General features: G+C 37.0%; 1 protein-coding gene across 1 annotated transcript in view; it reads right to left on the bottom strand.

Moving 5' to 3' along the window:
* The window catches only part of ANXA10 (annexin A10), a 65,364-nt gene that overhangs the window by 32,609 nt on the left and 16,472 nt on the right, over positions 1–16,283 (bottom strand). The window contains exons 2-3 of the mRNA XM_059695294.1: positions 10,630–10,711; positions 4,573–4,667 (exon numbers count right to left, since the gene is read on the bottom strand). Of these exons, the coding sequence (XP_059551277.1) occupies positions 4,573–4,667; positions 10,630–10,711 (177 nt within the window). The remainder of the gene's footprint in view (positions 1–4,572; positions 4,668–10,629; positions 10,712–16,283) is intronic.

The following is a 16,283-nucleotide window of genomic DNA, read 5'->3' on the forward strand; positions in this document are numbered from 1 at the left end:
GAGTTCCTCCCTCCCTCCCTGGCAGAGATTGTACTTGTTATTTCAAAGAGAAATAATTGTTCAGGGTGTAACAAGTATTCACAGGGGGCTTTACTACACTTATAAAACTTTGATTCCATAGAAAACATTTTTTGGAAAATAATTTTTTTTGATGGTTAAGTTCCCAATTTCACTAAAAGGAGTATATTTAACCCATGATACATTTGAAAGATAAGGTTGTTGTGCCATTTAAATTATTTAATTCATTCTTATAAAACTGATCTGTGACAAACTGTGTAATAAAATTCAGCTTTGAGGATAAACCTATATCTACCCCATCACTTCCAAACTAAAAGTGAGGATAAAGAAGATAAAATACCTACTACTGGTACTAGTGACATGGTAATTCTACCTTTAATGTAGGTAAGTTAACTTTCTAGCCAGCACTTCCTAGGTATGTTGATACTTCAAGATCAGTGGTTTTAACCATGAAAATGAGAGGTGAATGGGGGAGGGGTGAGGAGGACAGTTATGAGAACAAGCTGGATTTGAAGAGTGCACTTGAACTCTTCATGCATTCACAACTCGTTATTGAGTAACAACTGTATTAGTCTGCTTGGGCTGCCATAACACAATTCCACAGACTGGGCATTTACTGCAGAATTTTATTTCCTCACAGCCCTCGAGTCTGGAGGTCCAAGTATAAGGTACCAGCAGAGTGGTTCTCTAGTGAGATTTCATTTCCTGGCTTACAACTGGCCACTTTGTTGTGTCCTCACATGGCCTTTCCTTTGTGCTACACCCCGGGTATCTTTTTCTCATAAGGACACCCATCCTAATTGGACTAGGGCCTCACCCTTAAGACCTCATTTAGCCCTAATCATCCCCTTAAAGACCCTGTCTCCAAACAGTCACATTGGGGATAGGGCTTCCACACATAAATATTGAGGGACACAATTCAGTCTGCAACACCAGTCATATGCCTGCCACTGTTGTAAAGGCTGGGGACACATTAGTGAACAAGACAAAGGTTCTTCCCCTTGTTGGGCTTGTGTTCTAAAGGGAGGTGGCAAACGGAATATTAATTATAATATGTAAATAAATTACGTAATATGTTAGAAAGCAATAAATATTATAGAGAAAAGCGAAAGAGAGGTGGAGTAGTAGCACAGATTTGGGGGCGATTGACAATTTTACATAGAGGAATCAGATTCGGCCCTATTGAGTAGCTGACATTGAGTTAAACCTTGAAGGATATGAGGAAATTAACAGTGTAGATATCTGCCCTTGTTAGTCTGGTGTTTATTCAGTTGAGAACAACAGGCTTTATTGAGAAGCTTTGGTGGACTTGATTAAGAGTCAGATAACCTTAGTGCAAGTTCTAGCTTTGTGTGACCTGGAGCAAGTCAGCATCTGCACTAAATTACAACCCCACGGGGTTAATGAATTCCAGATGCCAGGATGTTTCAGCGCGGACCATCCTTGTGTTAAATGAAAACTGGGAAAACAAATTGCTTCAGTGCTGAATTTGAACTCCTGCAGGAATCATTGACAGCTAAGCTTATCAGGGATGGAGAGCCTCTCTCCCCAGACTCAGAGCCTTTCACTGTCCCCTGGCTTTCATTGCACTGCCAATAGGATAGCACTTTCTTTGGTGGGGAAGATCAGAGTGACCTCATTAATGATATTGATAAATATGTCAGTCAGAGGCATTCCAAAGGGCTTTGCTTCGGAGTCTAGGGATCCATTTCTGCTTTGGATGAGGCAAAATTATTGATGGTATTCAGCAGCTCCACTGATGTTAAATATCAAATCATGAGTATTTAAGGAGCAGGCCTAGAATTACACTTTACTCAGCAGCTAAGGAAATAATTCTGTCAACCCTTGATTATCCATGTTAATAAAAAATAAAAACATCAATGCTTATAATACAGGAAATCTATAAACTCTTGCCATGGAAAGGGAAAGGTAGCAGAAGATACCCCTTGGTGAAGGAAGAAGGAATTCGGAGCATGAGCAGCAGAGGGTCACGAAGCCCTGATTGAAGTTCAGGTAGATTAACTGGGAGCAGCTATAGTAGAGAATAAGGGAAAAGGAAAATTTAAGAAATGTATGAATATTCATTAAAAAGGAATGTTATTCCCTTTTCTTTTTTAAAGAAAAGAAGTACATAGGCAGAATATAATTCCTGCTCTTTCCTTGTTCTATAAATGAAGTGCTTCTTCTGTGTCAGACTCTGGGCTGAGCTCTGTAAAAAATAACCCAATCCCTGATTTTCCAGGTGACAGTCTAGTCAGGGAGAATAACAGGAAAACTAAACAACTCAATGTGGCAAGGCCATGGTGGCATAATGCACGGGGACCTCTGGTAGCCCAGCAGGAAGCCCCTATCCAAGAGCAGAGTGAGTGTGCCAGATGAGGGTGTCCAGAAGCAGCCCAAACCTTCTTGCATGTTATAGGACGAGGTTCAATTAGCCATGCCTCCACACTGTCATTCAACACACATTCATTAAGCAGTCTTGGCATGTGACACAAACATTCGTGCTGAACTCCAGGGGCAAATAAGATGCATTCCAGCTTTTGAGGATTTAGACTCTGATACAGGGAAACAGATATAAAAAGCTCACGAATGTGTCATTGGGTACCAAGGGGAAGCTACGTGAAGATGCAGTAGCAGCACAGGTCTGTTCCACTCTGGGCAGCTGTGGCGTAAGGAAAAGCGTCCAGTGTCTGGGAAGACGAGTAGGTGTGCAGTGTGTGGAGTGGAGAACCAGGCTGTTGAACATATAGTAGATGAAACACCAAGACTAAGGGGATGGAGTGGGAATGGTTAGTTGGTAGAACTACAAGTAGTTTCCATTGGCTTCAGTTGATGAGCTGTGAAGAAAAGGGAGAGGGCTGAAGATGGAGAGCAGAAAGCAAGCAAGCAAGGCTTTGTATGGCCTGGACAGGCATTTGGGTTTATTCCATGGACATATGGACATTTGTTAGTGAGAAATAAGGTAAACATTCTGGGATAAAAGCGGGAAAGGATAAATTTAGATTTGGAACCATTCTGGCTGCAGTGTGGATAGACCAGAGTGAGAAGGGACTAGGAATAGCGGCCACCAGCTAGGAGTGTCACCATTAGTCTGGGCCTCAAATATTGAGAGCCTGAACCAAGACTGTATAAGTGAGGGAAAGAGAGACACGTGAGAGTAAAAGTAATTAACAAGACTTGTAACTGGTTTTATGACAAGGGTCTTTTGGGGGGAAAGGAGCCAACATGAGTCCCTATCTTCCAGTTAGTGCGATTTAGTGTAGCAGCCATGCTTTTACCAGTGGTATAGATTATTCAGCAAAATAAGTATTTAACAAATTTTGAGACTTTATGTATAGAGTGCAAGTGCTCCACTAGAGTATAAATTGTTTTATAGATTTTACATTCCTTAAGTACAAGTACTTCATTTCTTAATCACTTTAATCTGTTGTAGTGTAATATTTTAGAGATTGACAAAGCAATGCTTTAACCTAAATTTACCTGATGCACAAAAAGCAAAGATGTATGTAAGTCTTTTGGTTAAAAAAATTACTGAAGTGACCTCTCTGGTACCGATATGCATATTAAAACAATATTAGATTACTAATGCTTCAATTTTTCTAGTTTTTACATTCTCCTTCAAAAAAAAAAAAACTAGCACTGGTGTCATAGGAACATAAGTTAAAGTAATGGTTTGGCCTAGATTAAAAAAATAACAACAACATAACTCATTTCTTTCTAAGGCCTAATTCAACTAATTTTACGAGTAGTCATGGCTTTTTGGACTATTAATTTATTCTGAAAAAACAGAGGTTGTCCTTTATTTCATGTATTATAGTTGTTCAAAGACTGATGTTTCAGGATGAAGTAAACTTATATGGACAACTCTATAGAGAAGAATTTTATGATAGTGTTTCATTGATAATGCTCAGTTGACAAAGTAATTGATATTTCAGGCCTTTTGGCCTAGAGTTTTTGATCTGAATGTGTGGTTTAGATGCATAACACAAGAAAGGAATCTTAAATGGCACTTGCTTGAAATTAGAATGTGATTGCTTTAAAATACTATGGAAAGTTTTATTGCCTTAAACTATTTTAACTGCCATCCTTTTTAAATGTTCTCTATAATGGCATGCTGTTAAAGGAAAACCTAGTAGATAATTCACTTTGGTTAAGAGTTTGGGGAATTGCAGGAAAAGAGCTTACTTTTTGGCCTAGTGCTCATTATTAGTTCTTTCTGTGCCTTCCCTAAAGCTTGACATGGGTATTCCCAGTGTGAATTTTTTAGCTAATTGGATCAACCAGTAAGGCTAGAAGAACTTCACTTTTTTGAAGCTGAAGGAATTTTGAGAAAAGGCTAGTGGAGTCACTGTGAGTGTGAAAATAACTCACATATAGATCCATTTGATGATGTATCTTTCTAGTATTCCTGGAAGCATGCTAGATATAGGAACTGTTTCAAATGTACAGCACCATCTGAAATCTTTCTTATCTGTGAGACTGAAAAGAAGAACAGAACCTCTTCTCTCAGGTGTTTGCTCTAAAGTTACATGGGTCAAGATGAAGAGACCTTACCCGGCCATACATGTTCTGGTATGCCTCTGCGATCATCAGCCTCTGTGAGTTGCAGCGTTGAGTTAGAATGCTGATCAGCATGTCTTTATCACAGCCTGGAAAAGAATCATAATTGAAGTTTAGTAAAGTCACTACTCTGGAGTTAAGAAGAATCCATTATCTAAGGATTAAAACCAATGTGCAAGCTTTATACCTGATGGATGCTTTAAAGCAGTGAGCAATTTTAACTAAAATGAGAGAGCCCAGAGAAACACTTGATGAAGCCAAGGTTCTTCCTATCTCTTATGTTGGAGCTATTACTACAGATTGTCCATTTTAAAAGATTCAGCGAAAAATACAGGGAAGTGAAAATACAGTCTTTCTTCAACCGCCTCTCCTGCCCCACCCAAAAAGGCTTGCCTACATGGGAACAATATCTTTCTTGTTTTACAGTTGGAGAGATATGACTTATAATAAACATACATGAAGACACAAATACATTAAGACAAAAAGAACCTCCAATAGAAGAAAGAGATATAGAGAAGGAAATTATACAAGTACAAGGGGTGTGCATCCTCCTGGGAGATGGTGTGAAACTCTCATGATTTATAGGGAACATGTTCTCTCCTAACAGAGACTCTGTTTTGGGGCTCCGAAGGCCTCTAGCCCTTGTATACCAGCTCATTGAACTGACATCACACCCAAATGCACAACTCGGTTAGATACATTTAGCTGTAATTATAGTCATCATAGGAAAGTGATCAAGAAGGCCTTTATATTTTCCTCACCTCGACTAAAATTTAGATAGGTTTCTTTCTGACCATAGGCCCTTCATCTCCATTTTCTGAGAGCATTTAATTTGGAAAACGTGCAATTGTAAATTATTTCTTTATCCTTTTCATATCTAAGTCTTTTCCCAACCACTTCCCAGTTTTATAGCCCATAAATGCCTTCCTCAAGGACATGGGAGCCATTCCTTTAAAATATAATCATTAGGAACTATAGAGTCACTCTCTCCCCATCTCTTGGAAGGTAGAAACCTAACTTCCATAAGGACCAATTAACAAATACCGATGCCCCAATCACATTGACCAGCGCTCCCAACCCCCTTGTCCTCCAGTGCTTTTCCCCCAGCTCACCCCAGGCTTAAAAACTCTTCTGTGTTTTGTTTGGAAGAACTTGAGTTCAATCTCTTGCCTCAATTGAAAAAAATCTTGATCCCGACTGCAATAGAATTGAATAAAGTCTTCCTTGCCTGTTTAATTCTTTGTGGTACCAATTTTCTTTGGCCAAAGGAGATATTTAATGGAGATGAGAAAAAGAATGAATTGAAAGGCTGGGATGTTATGTAGATCATCTTTTTGGAAATGAAAGCCATCCTGGATAGCCTCATGCTCAGGGGAACGCTGTGGGTCAGGTCCTGACTGTGCAGATGAGAAACAAAAGGAAGAGCAAGGTGTTTTCTGTAGATGAGAGAAAAGCTGAAAGCTGGAAAATGGAGGAAGGGAGACATAGAATCACCTTCAAAGACTGTACTTTATAATTTGGGGGGGAAAAGGCAGCCTCCAGTGAAGAGGCATTGAGTAACATGGTACGATGCGCTCAAAGCCCTAGACTCAAAGGACCTTAAGTAGTTCCATAGGTATCTGTTAGATGTATAATTGGCATTCCAAAGTTAACATGTTTTAAAATAATAAATAGAATAATTTTCAATTATTTCCATTGTTATTTTTACTATTATCCCATTTATGTAATTACTATTTTTTTAAAAAATATATTTTTATTTTGATTTTAGAGAGGAAGGGGAGGGGGAGAGAGAGAGAGAGAGAGAGAGAGAGAGAGAGAGAGAGAGAGAGAGAGAGAGAGAGAGAGAAGAGAGAGAGAAACATCAATGATGAGAGAGAATTATTGATCAGCTGCCTCCTGCATGGCCCCTACTGGGGATTGAGCCTGCAACCCAGGCATGTGCCCTTGACTGAAATCGAACCTGGGACCCAGGCTGACACTCTATCCATTGAGCCAAACCAGTTAAGCCCCATTTATGTAATTATTAATTGCGTTTTTTTGTTGTTGTTCTATTGAGATTATCCACAATCTACATCTCTGAATTACTCTTTATTTTTTCAAAGTGTTCATACCAATTCTTGCTCATTTATTCTTCCAGAGATATTTCAGGAGAATTTTATTAAAAATGTTTAATTAAAATAACTTTATATTTTATACTCTGGAATCAATTCAGAAGAGTTGTCTTTCTGTCACTAACAAGATATATCTGACAAATTATTTTTGTTTTTCCTAAAAGATTTAATAAAGATTTGTATAATTTTTGTAAATGACAAGAAACTTACTTTTGTTAAAATTATTTTTGCGTTTCTATGGATATTTAAAGTTATTTTTATTTTGTTTCTTAACACATCATTGCTTAAATAAAGAAATGTTGTTGGATTTTATGTTTATCTTACATTCAGAAAAATCATTCAACTCATAATTTTTAATAACTTAGTTGATTACCTTGAATTTTGAGATATATATTCTGTAAGTAATAATGATTTCTTCTTTAGAATCTTACGTTTTTCTTTTTCTTGCTTTATTGCATTAGGACAAGAATTTCTAAATAATTTTTATTTTCAGCAGAAAAGCCTGGCACAATGAACCATAGCAAGTTATAGACTTTCATGATGTAGAATTTGTTCCTATTATTTGTGGTAGTTTTCTACAATGTCATGATGAACATCAAATTAGTAAATGCTGAACTATTGCTCCTGGGAAAAATATTGGGTTAGGTTTCTATGACCTTATAGTCACAGCATTTTTGTTAGCAGAAATGCCAATTACATTACATATGCTTGTTCATCAATGTCCTTGTAAAACAGCCAAATCAGCATCGGAAATCTTCTCTTCCACATACACTCCTCCTGCATAAAACTTGGAAGGCATTTTAAAGATACCTTAAGGAGGTATTCTGCAGCTTCCTGCTCTGCAGGGCTTGCCTCATTGAAAGTTTAACAGTTTTTATTCAGTACCATCTTTTGAAAAAAGATGCAAGCCAGCCAGCACTACTTCCCAAAGAAAGCTGAGCGTTTCCCTTTTTACTATTATTATCAGTTATCATCTCATGAACTCATAAATTTATTTGCTTTTCATAACTTTCTGGCATGCATATTACTTTAGCATATTCTGGACAGCCTCATGCATAGATCAATAAGTTTTTTATTTCTATTATTTCAATAACCAACAAAATGAAAAAGTAGCCCACAGAATGGAAGAAAATATTTGCAAATCATATATCTAATGAGTTAGTATCTAAAACATATATAAAGCTCTCATATAATTCAATAGTAAAACCAAGTAATTAGACTTAAAATAGGCAAAGGACCTGAATAGACATTTTCCCAAAGAGGACACACAAATGGTCAACAAATACATGAAAAGGTGCTCAAAATCAATTAGGGAAATGCAAATCAAAAGCACGAGATATCACCTCACACTTGTTAGGCTATTATAAAAAAAGATGAGAGATGTGAAAAGGGAATCCTTGTGTACTGTTGGTGGGAATGTAAATTGGTACAGCCACTATAGAAGACAGTATAAAGGTTTCTTTAAAGTTAAAATGAGAACTAAATGATATAGCAATCCTACTCCTGGGATTTTATCCAAATAAAAAGAAATCACTGTATTGTAGAGATGTTGCACTCCCATGTTCATTGTAGCAATATTCACATTAGCCAAGATATGGAAATCACTTAGGTATTTCCATATGGATAAAGAAAAATGGGATCTATAATAATAAAAGCATAATATGCTAATTAGATCAGACGTCCTTCCAGATGACTTTCTGGATGAAGCCGGGGCTGCTGCTGTGAGGGCCGGGGCAGAGGCTGGTGCTGGCAACCAGGGCTGCAACCTCGGCCCTTGGAGCCCCTTGCATGAATTTCGTGTATCGGTCCTCTAGTATATACGTAAGTACACATACACACAGTGAGGTATTATGCAGTCGTAAAAAAGAAGAAAATCCTGCCATTTGCACAACCTGGATGTATCTTGACAGCATTATGCTAAGTGAAATGAGTCAGAGTAAGACAAATACTATATACTATTACTTGTACATAGAATCTAAAAAAGCTGAACATCAGGTGCCAGGCATGAGGGAAATAGAGGAATGAATTATGGGGATCTAATGTACAGAAGACGACTTCAGTTAACAATACTGTGTTGAATACTTGGGAGTTGCTAAGAGAGTAAATCTAAATGTCTCATCATAATAGCAACAAAAATGGTAATTATGTGAGGTGAAGGATGTGTGAACCTTTACTCTGTTAGTCAATTTGTAATTTATAAGTATATAAAATCATCACATTGTGCACATTCAATGTATATATGTTATGTATCATATCTTTTTTGTCACTTACATCCTAATAAAGCTGGACAAAAATATCACAGCTACTAAGGAAGATATTGGTAATTGTCTTTTATAACTGCACTTTGCCAGGGTCATTAGAACGGATAAAATTTTAAAGCATTTTGAGCTGTGTCTGTCCACTGGCCTGCTAGAGTGGACACTGTAATTAAAACCAAAACCTCCTCCATTTCTTCAGCCTAAAACACTCACAAACAACAAAAAAATGAGAGTGGTCACAGTGAATCCATATTATGTTCCTAAAATTACAGTGGCAGGAAAATTGAAACTGGAGCAAAGAACATTTTATTCAATGAATAGATTGCTCTGATCTACAGTTTTAAAGCAAAAAGTACTCTCCTGAATAAAAAGTTAATCCATAACTTTTTGTTATCTTATCTCTCTATTTTTTTCTAGTGACTGTTGATATTTTAAAAGGCATGACAGCATTGCAAACTCCTCAATCGACTTTAAAGAACACATTTAAAGTCCTTTATTATTTTCCTATGGGGTTCTGCTAGTGAATAAAACACAAAGTGAATCCAGTTCTCATGAAGGTGACCTTGTCTTTAAAGTTAAGAGATTGCTTTCTTATAAAAGGCTGTGCATGTTTTATGCAAGCATTTTCTTTAATGTTGCCAATGTTTATCTTCATGCTCACCACAAGTCTTCTTAGGATATCTATTGCTTAACGAAAATAGATGGATGTTTAACAGCACCATATCATATCTTAAAAATAAATCGTTTTTAAAGACCACAACAGTTTTTCTCCCTTCTCCATATATTTCTTTTCTAAACTTTAATTTCATTCATTGACCATCCATTTATCAATGACCTGCACTCCAGACTCAAAGCTCTGGGAGCTCAGGGACCTAAGGGAGACAAAAGGGACACGTACAATGAGATTAGGGTGCCCAGGGTTCGGCATATCTGGTTGTGTTTGGAGTTCCCAAAGAACGATTCAAAAAGGAAGACTCATTTGAGGAGATTCTTAAAGGAAAAAAATTTGGATGTAAATTAAACAGCATTCAAGGGAGGGGGTTATTGGGCCAGTTTATAGAGATGTGGAAAAGCAGCTTCAATTGCAGTGACAGCAGGAAGTTTGATTTAGCTAGAAGTAGAAGTAGCAAAAGAAACAGGCTAGAAAGAAAACAAGGGCAAAGAAGGATGTTTTATGCCAGAATGAGGTTTTGGGGGGGCTCCGGATTTCATTTAGTAGTTAGCGATGAGACATTTAAGGATTTAAGGCAAAAACATGTCAAGATCAGATTTGCAATTGAGTGAGACAAACATCTTCACCATTATTGTCCTAGTCTAGGGATGGGCAAACTTTTTGACTCCAGGGCCACAATGGGTTCCTAAACTGGACCGGAGGGACGGAACAAAAGCATGGATGGAGTGTTTGTGTGAACTAATATAAATTCAAAGTAAACATCATTACATAAAAGGGTACGGTCTTTTTTTTCAATAGTTTTATTCATTTCAAACGGGCCCGGCCCGCTGGCCGTAGTTTGCCCATGGCTGTCTAGTCTATTATTTTTCTTCTTATTCTACTTCTTTGCCCAGCTTTTAAAAAAGTGTCTTCGGTTAGACATCAGATATTTACACCCATATTACAGTCTTAAAATAAGGTAAAGCAAGAAGTAATTATTATAAAAGATGATAGAAATGATCAGGCTTACCAAATCCTTGGAGCGCCCCCCCCAGCATTTGGGCATCCATGATGGGGTTGAAATTGGGAGCTGGGAAGATGGTTCCTTGCGCCTGGTGGGAAGAGTTCATGAGAAAGAGATTGCAGTAATTTGCACGAAAGATTTCAACATTTTTTCCAATAAATGAAAAGAAAAGTATCTAAGTACATTTTACATGTTTAAATTGCTCTAAGATGTACACATATATCTATAAGTAGAGTATATGGAATACAGTCAATAATTTTGTAATAGATACATATGGTGCCAGATGGGTACTGGAAATACTGAAGGGGCCATTTTGTAAATATTAGAATGTCTAGTCACTATGCTATACACCTGAAACTAATACAAAATTATATTGAATGTAAATTATAATTGAAAAATTAAAAATACCTTTGAGAAAAAAAAAGTTAATTGTATGTTACTTGCAGAGAGCAAATTTGGTTGAATTTTAAAAATCTATTTTCTATTATTTGGTATCTGTTATTCATCTAGAAATTATAGATCTTAGAAACAATAATAGGAAAATGTGATAATCAAATAAATATATATCTTCTTTCTTTAAAAATGCTCACCTGAGGATATATTCATAGATTTTTAGAGAGAGGAAGGGAGAGGAGAGAGAGAGAGAGAAACATTGATGTGAGAGAGAAACATTGATTGGTTGCCTCTCATACCCACCCCAACCACCAACAGAATCTGCAACCCCAATTTATGCCCTCACAAGGAATAGAACCTGAGACCTTTTGGTGTACGGGATGATGTTCCAACCAACCGAACCACACTGGCCAGGGCAAATACATCTACACTAATAAAAGAGAAACATGCAAATTGGTGTCACTCCACTATGCCCACCAGCCAATCAGGATGAGTATGTAAATTAACCCAACAAAGATGGTGGTTAATTTGCATATACAGGCACGGAGCGAAAACTGAAGATGACTGAAAACTGAAGAGGCTTGGCTTCTCCGCTGCAGCTGGAATGAAGAAGCCTAGCCTCGCTGCTGCGGCCAGAGCAGAGAAGCCTAGCCTCGCTGCTGCGGCCGGACCAAAGGCCTGGGTCCCGGGTGCTGGAGGAAAACCAGTGCTGGCAGCCAGGGGAAGGAAGGCCCATTGCGCAAATCTTTGTGCAACAGACCTCTAGTATCTTCTTAATAAATAATAAGCATTTTAAGGATTGGATACTATTTCATAGAAACTGAAAAGAGAACTCTATTGGGGGTGTTTATGTTATATATATGAATTAGAAGTGACACTTGCCACTACAGCTTTTTTTATACATCAGGGCCCTGAAATATTGAAGAAAATTGAAATGCTTGAATTTAGATTATAGGATTCATAAAAATCTAGATGATGTAGTTAGGGTAGAGAATTTTTAGCTGAAGCTTGCAGCTGCAGAGGAAAACATGGAAACCTGACTGACATTTCATTTACATTCTGTCTCTTGCCAATAATAAAATGGCAGAACATTTAAGTTAGGCTTTCAAACCACACGGTCTGTTATTTCAGACAGAGCCAGCCAGGACTCGGCACCATATGACCACACTCAGCTCACAAGAACCATCAATCAAAATTTATTAAAGAAGGGGCTCTCTCCCCTTGTTTGTTTTCAGTGTGCCCAGAAACATTGGAAAAAATGCCTTTCCACAGCAAACAGCTCTACTGGCCTTGAGAACTCAGGCATTTACCGAGTTCTTCCGCAGCGATAACATCTTAGCTGCAGAGGGAGGTTTCCTGTGCCCATTGTCTAATGGTAGAAAACTAATTAATTAATGAGAGGAAGGCTGGACCATAATTTCTAGTCCCAGAAATATGCCAATACCAAGGTATTTATGAAATGGCTTTTGGAGGATTGTTCACTTGAGTTAAAACTAATAATTAAATTCAGGTTGAATTCCATTTGATTAATATTAACAAACCTGAATCTATTTGAAGTAGACTGGAACCATATAATAATTGTGATATGGCCATATTTTCATATTTATAAGTACGACCATGTTAATAAAATATGCTTCTTTTTAAAAAAATGTATTTTTATTGTGATAGTATTACAGATGTCTCCCATCACGCCCTCCCCCTCTTTACTCCTCTCCTCCCAGATCCTCCTCACCGCCCCATGTCTTCACTACCCTTTTGCCCATATTCATGGACTATGCATATAAATATGTAAGTTCTTTGGTTTATCTTTTCTTTTTTTTAAAAAAAATATATTTCTTTATTGATTTCAGAGAGGAAGGGAGAAGGAGAGAGAGAAACATCAATGATGAGAGAGAATCATTGATTGGCTGCCTTCTGCACGCCCCCTACTGGAGATCGAGCCTGCAACCCATGCATGTGCCCTTGGCCAGAATCAAACCTGGGACCCTTCAGTCCGCAGGCTAATGCTCTATCCACTGAGCCAAACCAGCTAGGGCCAGTTTATCTCTTCTCATCCCCCCACCCCACATCATGGTATGTCAGTCTGTTCCATGCCTCCATGCTTCAGGTCTTATTTGGTTGGTCAAGTCATTTTGTGCATTAGATTCCACAAATCAGTGAGCTCCTGTGATATTTGTCTTTCCCAGATTGGCTCATTTTACTTAGCATAATAATTTTCCAGGTCCATTCATGCTGTCCCAAAGGGTAAGAGATCCCTCATTTTTACATCTGCATAGTATTCCATTGTGTAAATGTCTCACAGCTTTTTTTATCCATTCCTCTACTGATGGCCACATGGGCTGTTTCCAAATCTTAGCTATTGTAAATAAAACTGCTAAGAACATAGTGGTGAAATATTCTTCTTAAATGCCTATATGGACAGATATATGTAATTAAAGTAAGAGTATGGTATACACGTTATTTTGCTGTAGTGCATGCATGTACAAACTAAAGTCCAGTTTACTTCTAATATCTCAAGTTTACTGGAGATGATGTAGAAACTGAGTTCTCTTGAGCCACTCCTCAATTCTAGAAGCTATGCATTAGGAGACAACAGGAGTTTTATCTTCCTTATTTGCTAACCTGTGTCATTATGTGAGACTATTGGAAAAATAGACTTTGGTTCTTTTTTATTTATTGAGTTTGGATAGCTGGATTTAATGTAAATGCCTAGGTTGAGCTCTCTTCACCTAAAGTGTTTTCTTTTTAACCTATCATCCCAGAGGAATTTAAGATTTAATTTTTTTGAAATAACAGCTATACCATTAAATGTGAAAATGATTTTCTTTTTTGCTATTTGTCACTGCCTTTTACTAAATCCTTTTTTGTCTACATAGTTCTTTCTCAGTTTTTTTCATTGGGAAAATTAGAGTTAGAAGGCTTGTTTGGACAGATGTTGTGTGGACACTACCATTTATTGCCTTGGTGACCTTAATCTTGTTGAGTGCTCTCAGCCAAAGGGCTGTTTTAAAATATAAAAGAGAAAATGTATTTGAAAGCAATGATGTTCCAGTGGAAATCATGTTCTTTCATGGGATCATGAGGAAAGCATTTTGTGGACCCACGTTCGGGAGATTGTGGTATGATAAGATGTATTCGGGTGGACATAGAAGGCTGCGCCAGAGTTTCCAATGTCCCATCCCCATCCATCCCACCTTGGAAAAAGTCCAACCTGGTCTTCATCAAGGCCGAAACAAAGGCCAGGGTCCAAAGTTTCTTATGTTTATGCAGGTTTTTAACTTCATAATTTACTGTAAATATTCATTGATTTTAGTTATACATATAATAGCTTATTATATCCCCTGTCAATTTATTCAATTATTCTTTCTAGAAAGTAAAAATGAACAATTTATATGTATAATAGGCTGTGCTGCATACTATTGTTAGTTTTGCTAGTGTAAATGCAATATATATACACAACTAATTAAAGGCAGAAGTGATGTTTTATCATAAAACTCTAACAAAGTACCAAGGAATTTGGAGGAAAGAGATAATCTTCAAGTGAAAACTAGAGTTCAAGGGACGGCTTCTTGAAGAGGTTTCATTTGAGGCAAAAAATCTCTTATTTGATTAACTTTCAATAAGTGGTAATGCACTACTTGGAAAAAAATAATGTCTTCTGAGGTTCTACTTTATTTCCAAGATAGTTTTATGTGCTTACATTATTCATTTTTTTCATTATATCATATTTTTTCCAGTGTAATTTTCTCATTAGGACTCTAAATAGTAACTAAATGCTTGGAATGAAGAGAACAAAATAAAACTATGAGATACAGTCTTATACATAATGGAAAAACTATATCTTACAATATATTATTATATATAATATATGGTACTAATAATGTTACATTTATATATAATGTTTCTAAGGAAAATGTTATATAAAATAAAGCTATTCATAATTAAACATAAAAACAGGCATTATAGATACTAAATATTTTCAATGATAGAGTTTCTATCAACTTTGATTGTTTACACATATATTCTGTATTAGTCAGATAGTTTAGAATTAATTGTCTAAAAATATAGAGAAAAACAGGAAATAAAAATGTTTCTTCAGATTATCTTTCTCCAAATAAATAATAGACTATACATAAAGATGTTATTACATCTTTTAAAAATATTTTTAGAATTATGTTTAGAGATTATTTCCTTTAGATTAAGCCTCTAAAAATCTCCTTTCACATCATGAAATAGTTCTCATTGAGAAATCCTATTCTAAAAGGTTTAACACCTTCCTCTGAGTGAAATGCCCACTGGATTTTGAATAATGTAGGCAACAACTCCCCATTTATTAGTATGACTTTTTAGAACAGACAGAACACTGGTACCATCATGCAGTACCTCTTGCTCTGAGAGAGCAAGCACAATACAATCACTTCACCCTCAGGTTGGTCAGAAGGATTTGCGGGGGGCTGAGAGCACAGCATAAATCAAAGCGAATAAAAGGAACCTGCAGGGTCGCAATAGTTTCCTCCCCAAACTTGTAACCTGTGTCTGTGCCCACTGTGTGACTGATCATCACATGATGCTCTGCGTAATCATTTCAGCTGAAAGAGAGGAACTTCTGTTTTTATTTAATCTTTTTTTGAAGCTCAGTTGTTCAGTAGGCTGATAAGGCTGACTGTGTGCCCACCCCTCCACACACACCTTTTTTTTTTATAGCTTTACACAGGTCCCCAACCCTTATTCAATGGCAGAACTGCAAACCTGTTCACCAGGAGCTTAGTCTTAGCTGGTGGAACAAGACTGCGATAAGAAACCTTGGTGCCGTGTGGTTCACGCCTGCCAAAAATTCTACTCAACTTTCCTTGTGAATGGTCTAGCTAATAATAAGGTGTCATAACACTATTTCTATTTTCACCAATGATATATTATTTACAAACCTGAAATAGCATTTAAATCTAATGACTATATCCTTGTCCCATATAAAATAATGTGTAAATCTATTGGTGTTCTAGAGGTGAAGGAGGCACTGTACTGCTTACTATTTGTATAGCTACTTTGCAATTAAACACTTTTATGTTCCTTATTTAATTTGAAGTTATCAGCAAGGCTGTGTCAGGCAAGGCAAGTGTTCTTATTTCTATATTGCATATCAAAATGATGACTCAATATTTATACAAGGCCATTGGCTTAACAGTTGGCAGTCCAGAATACTAGTGCTCTGACTTTGAATCCAGTGCTTTTCCAGCACATCTTATCTCTCAGTCCTTTTCTCTTTTACT

Source organism: Myotis daubentonii, chromosome 5 (genome assembly GCF_963259705.1).
Source record: "Myotis daubentonii chromosome 5, mMyoDau2.1, whole genome shotgun sequence".
In the NCBI taxonomy this organism is placed as follows: Eukaryota; Metazoa; Chordata; class Mammalia; order Chiroptera; family Vespertilionidae; genus Myotis; species Myotis daubentonii.